This window comes from Lygodium microphyllum, chromosome 14 (genome assembly GCF_053477565.2).
Source record: "Lygodium microphyllum isolate KBCC chromosome 14, Lygodium_microphyllum_v1.1.10, whole genome shotgun sequence".
NCBI classification, from domain to species: domain Eukaryota; kingdom Viridiplantae; phylum Streptophyta; class Polypodiopsida; order Schizaeales; family Lygodiaceae; genus Lygodium; species Lygodium microphyllum.
This window is the reverse complement of record NC_141148.1, coordinates 83,034,756-83,040,203: the sequence shown is the minus strand read 5'-3', so window position 1 is coordinate 83,040,203 and position 5,448 is coordinate 83,034,756. Positions and strand designations below refer to the sequence as shown.

At 41.3% G+C, this 5,448-nt stretch overlaps 1 protein-coding gene across 1 annotated transcript; it reads right to left on the bottom strand.

Annotated features, from left to right (window-relative positions):
• Nucleotides 1-692: 692 nt before the first annotated feature.
• On the bottom strand, nucleotides 693-2,590 carry LOC148025783 (uncharacterized). Its single transcript, XM_087693028.1, has 2 exons — nucleotides 1,740-2,590; nucleotides 693-1,565 (listed from the first exon to the last, which is right to left on the bottom strand). Exons 1-2 carry the CDS (start codon nucleotides 2,310-2,312, stop codon nucleotides 1,473-1,475), a joined length of 666 nt encoding a protein of 221 aa, XP_087549154.1. The 5' UTR covers nucleotides 2,313-2,590; the 3' UTR covers nucleotides 693-1,472.
• Nucleotides 2,591-5,448: the final 2,858 nt, after the last annotated feature.

The window sequence follows — 5,448 nt, the reverse complement described above, 5'->3', positions numbered from 1 at the left end:
CCAAAGCCTCCCAATTTAATCTAGCCCAATTTTTCATATACTCCAATATGGTTCCAATAGCATGGCAAAAGTAAATTAGAGCACTAGATTTGTACTTCACAATCCAACGATTGCAAACATCACATGATGTAGCTATGGAAGTAGGTGAATTTCAATCATTTGGTGTTGGCAAAGCTTGCTACCTTTGATTTAGCACATTTTGCGAGCTTGGTGGTCTTCGACTATTCCAAGTATATTGCTGCTTAAGTCCAAAAAAGCCCATGTTGGTACAACCCTTGACATTTTTTAAAACCACCAATTCCATGAGCATGTCTAAGAGGCCACTTCAACCACGGAGCCATTACTCCAAAGTGGCACCCCAACTGATGGGTATACTACGTGCGTGCGTAGAGGTAAAATGATCAATACACAAGTGGGCAGCTCAAGGAAAATCGCCGACATGCAAGCTTTGACCCATTGAGGGTCAGTGCAAGGATCATCCCATCACAACACTTTGATGCCAAAATGCAACACATCAAAACCATGGAGCTATTGAAAGGGCTCCCAATTGCATCCTCTTAAGCCCTCCTAAATGAAGATGGCGGTTGTGTATAAACTTAAAAGGGTAGGGCAGTCAAGATAAATGTTATTCACTAGAAACAAATTAACAAATTAGAGAAACGAACACAAGTGTCATAACCACAATCACTAAATTGAAGAAATAAATTTTGAAGCCAACCTTCTCCAATTCAAAGCTATACCCCTAAGATACATGTTCTAAAATAAATATTTCATAAATATGTTTCTTGTTGTTGTTCCGATCCTCTCCCACAAACCTATTAAATTAGCATTGCTTTTGCTTGATATGTGGGTTCTGAAGCCATTCTCACTATCACTTGAAACGAGCATGTTATTGAGCATAGATAATTTTCCAAACTATTCCTTTTGCAAAAATCCAAGAAATTAGAAGGCTGTGAGTAATTGACTCACTACTCAATCATCCTCTCAAGGGAGAGAAGATTACCCAAAGGGATTCTCATCACACAAGGGATGAATAAGGCAGCTCCACTATAAAACCTTGCTGCTTGTTGCTTGTCCTATTGATCCTTCCTTCCGTTTTTTGTTGTGATGAGCAAGTCATTTAGTGACTCATCTTAAAGACCTAGAAGTAACCTAGCAAGCTAATGGGGGGCTTTACATACCCATTCATAATTAAGGACATGAGCAGCTGGCACAAGTCATCATGCTCTATAACCAACCAATGCCCCTCCATTTGCCTCATCTCTCTTTGAAGTTGCATCTTTCTGGTAGGCAAAGGAACCATGAACATAGCCATCGCCCTTTTAGTGGGGGGTAGATATTGCAGCTCATGTACTGTAGATTCCAAAAGGAGAACTTTGTCAGCTTCACTGCAACTCTCTTTAACACAACCAGTAAGAGATGAAAGCCCTCTCTACTCTGTGGAAGCATCAAGTATGGCACCAACAGGGCACCTAATCACTTAAGGTAATCTGACCAACATTGCATTGTTTGCTTTGAAGGTCTCGTTCTTGCGGTCGAATAACAATCTCACAATTCACCTGGACCTGCTTTGAGGCAAACAGAGAAGCAGCATAAGGGACTATAGACAGGCTGGGAAGCCATGCCATGGTAAGATATAAGGACGTGCCACATTGAGAAGGATCACTGACATGACAGAATAGGAAAGGGAAAGGCTTTTATCGGTCTATGGAGGTTTTTTCTTTGGATAGAGCACCGACCTTAACCCTGGGCGAGCTGATCCCAAGCGCCTTAACCCGCGCGTTGACAGGGCCATTGATGTTAAGGCGCACGCGGTCGTGCACAGTGGAATCGCTGAGGAGATCCATGGAGAAGGACTGCATGACATTGAGCCTCTGCACGACGACAACGGCAGTGAGCTGGGTGTGGCTGTGGGCGGGCTGCTCGAATGCGGGGACGGCGGCGACGCCGAGAATGGAGCCCTCGTAGAGGCACTGGAACTCGGTGGGGCTGTACTGGATGGCTGCCCGGTTAGGGTTCGAGGCTGAGAAGAGGAGGCGGATGTTCATGGAGAGGTAGACGCCCGGGTTGTTAAGGCCATTGGGCTGCTTGTCAACACGGAAGCTGTCGATGGTGCCGCTCTGGAGGTCGAATTGGGGCTTGGCGGGCTTCAGGACGAGGACGAAGAAGAGAGCGAGGCCGATGGCAAGCAGGAGGAGGACCAGGAGGGTGATGGTGAAGCAGCAACAGCAGTTGCACAAGGGGGAGGAGTCATCCTCATCTCGGTCTCCTCTTCTGTGGTCTTGCGCATCGTCAGGGCGACCATAAGCCATGGCCTCTCTCTCTCTCTCTCTCTCTCTCTCGCTCTCTCTCTCTCTCGTGGTAATTCCTAGCTCTTCCCTAAGCCATGGCGCTCTCTCTCTCTCTCTCTCTCTCAAGAACTCAAAATGCCACTTGAGAAATGGTCAAATGGCGCGCTCTCTCTCTCTCTCTCTCTCTCTCAGAGTTACAGTCCCTCTCTCCCTCTCTCTGCTAATTTGCTAGCTCTCTAGAGACACACCCCCCCCTCTCTCTCTCTCTCTCTCTCTCTCTCCGCAAGAGATCTTGCAGTAGGCTAGGCCACCCTTTTGGCATTCCCCTCGCTTTAAACGGCCGTTTTCTTTGAAAGGTTCATTCCAAGTACAGAAATGCACATGCCAAAGCCAAACTTCAAAGGCTCCATCCACTTCTTTGTTCACCAATAACCTTTTACCTCAAATACGAAAAGAGCCTTTTCTTAACAAATACTAAAAGCCTTTTTATGTCTAACTTTCCTAGGGATTTTTGAATCCAATTATATACTCCATGAAAGTTTGGCTTGGGGATATCCCCATTCCCAAACCAACAACAAGACACCCGAGCCTATATGGCACAACGAGGAGAAGTTTGATATTGAAGAAATAAACATAGCTTTTTCTACTTTCCACCAAGGAGTTCTTAAGAAGAGATCCATGGAGTATTAAATTGGGTTGATGTCTTCATCTATACTAATTTATCAATATCTATAATGATTTATTATTTGAGCTACAGGTTTGGGAGAAACACAAGAGAGCTCTTGAACGTATAACTCTCAAACCAAGGCAAATTTGAATTGGTGAGAGTAATGGGTGTTGAAAAGTGATGGGTGCTGAAAATGAGCCAATCATGAGCAAATGATTGCCTAGCCTCCTTGGTGAACTCTTTGCTTCTCCTCTCTCTCTCTCTCTCTCTCTCTCTCTCTGCATCAGTGGTAAGGGAGTAGCTGCAGTTGCAGTGGGGAGTATGAACAGCACAAGGCCAAGAGTAGCAACTGTGGTAGCAGAGACAGGAATAGCAGCATGTGAACAGTGAGTCTCTCTCTCTCTCTCTCTCTCTCTCTCTCTCTCTCTCGTAGTGAAAGTGATGGTGAGAGAAAGAGAGAGAGAGACAATGAGATGGAGAATGAATGAACCACACACTTGTATTGCACACTTGCTTATACACTTCTACATTGCAATAGCTGAGAGTACACATATATATACAATAAAGGTGTGGATATGGTAAGTTCTCTTAATGGAGTATCATCCACATGCTCTAGATCCATCTTGTCTAGTTCCCCTAAATATCTAGATATTCTCTAAGTACATGTTCATATGAGTACATTCTAATATTCTAACATCTCTCTCTCTCTCTCTCTCTCTCTCTCTCTCTCTCTAGGTGTGGCAAGGCTAGGCTAGTGGGCCAGGAGCCACCCAAGGATTGCCTTTGAAGGGAGGTCACCGCCCAACAGCATGGAGGGCCGCTACCCACCAGCAGGCCATGGTATGCTCAAAGCTCCAGTAGTCCAAGGAGGGTTGCCACCACATAGGATGGGCCGCCACCCAGCAAGGAGGGCCGCTACCTAGGGACTCCAGGGGGGGGAGTCGAGGCCACCGCCTAGCAAGGAGGGCCGCCGCTAGTTGTTCTGCCAACCAGAGGAGCTGCCGACTAGGGATAGCACGACTGGAGCTTGGGTGGAGGAAAGGGTGTTGAGGGAGTTGGCGCCTCTTGAACCTGAGAGAGAGAGAGAGAGAGAGAGAGAGAGAGAGAGAGAGAGAGAGCGCGCTTTGATCAAATAGAGGGCCTTCTTAAGAGGGAAGAGGCTCTCTCTCTCTCTCTGTTTGATGATGATGATGATGATGATGATGGTCTGACTATCTGCCTCTCTCTATCTATTTGTTTATCTCTCTCTCTTTGAGAATGGTTAGTTAGTCAATTAGTAAGATAATATAGAATGATAAGTTAGTTAGTTTAGTTACTTACTTTAGATAGTTTAATTAGTTAGTTAGTTTATTGATTGATTAGATTAGTAAGTTAGTAGGTTTGTATTATTTAAATTATTTACGGTTAGTAAGTTTCTTATGTTATTTTAGTTTTTTATTTATAGATATAGTTTAGGGTTAGTTTAACTTTTTTGTTTTAGTTTATTGATTGTTTTAGTTACTTACCTTAGATTAGTTTAGTGAGATAGTTTATTATCTATTAGATAGTTTAGTTAGATAATTTACTTTAAATTATTTAAATGATTGAATAATGATCTATGATTGATTAGTAAGTTAGTAGGTTTGTATTATTTAAATTATTTTTTTACTTTAATTGTTTGTTGTTAGTAAGTTTCTTATGTTATTAGTAAGTTTTTAAAAATTTTAGGTTTGTATTATTTGATTAGATTTAGTAAGTTAGTAAGTTAGTTTGTTGGTTTATTATGCTATTTTAATTTTAATTTATAGATATAGTTTAAAGTTAGTTTAATATTTTGTTTTAGTTTATTGATTGATTAGATTAGATTAGCTATTTACCTTAGATTAGTTTGGTATCTATTAGATAGTGTAGTTAGATAGTTTACTTTAAATTATTTAAATTATTGATTGATGATCAATGATTGATTAGTAAGTTAGTAGGTTTGTAAGTAACTTTAAGGTTAGTTTAACTTTTTATTTTAGTTTATTGATTGATTAGATTCCGAGAGAGAGAGAGAGAGAGAGAGAGAGAGAGAGAGAGAGAGAGAGAGAGAGAGAGAGAGAGAGAGAGAGAGAATGGTTGTGGTGGAAAACGTGTTAATGGTGGTGGTGGTGATGATGATGGTGGTGACAATGACCTCTCTCTCTCTCTCTCTCTCTCTCTCTCTCTCTCTCTCTCTCTCTCTCTCTCTCCTTTAAATAGTTTAGTTTGTTAGTATCACGAATGGTTAGTTAGTTAGTTACTTACTTTAGATTGGGGTTAGTTTAGTGAGACAATTTATTATCTATTAGATAGTTTATTTATTTAAGTTTATTGATTGATTATATTACTTTAAATTAGTTAGTTTATTATCTAACTAACTAATCTATATTATCTATTAGATAGTTTAGCTAGATTGATGATTGATTAGTAAGTTAGTAGGTTTGTAAGTAAGTTTCTTACTTTAATTGTTTACAATTAGTAATTTTCTTA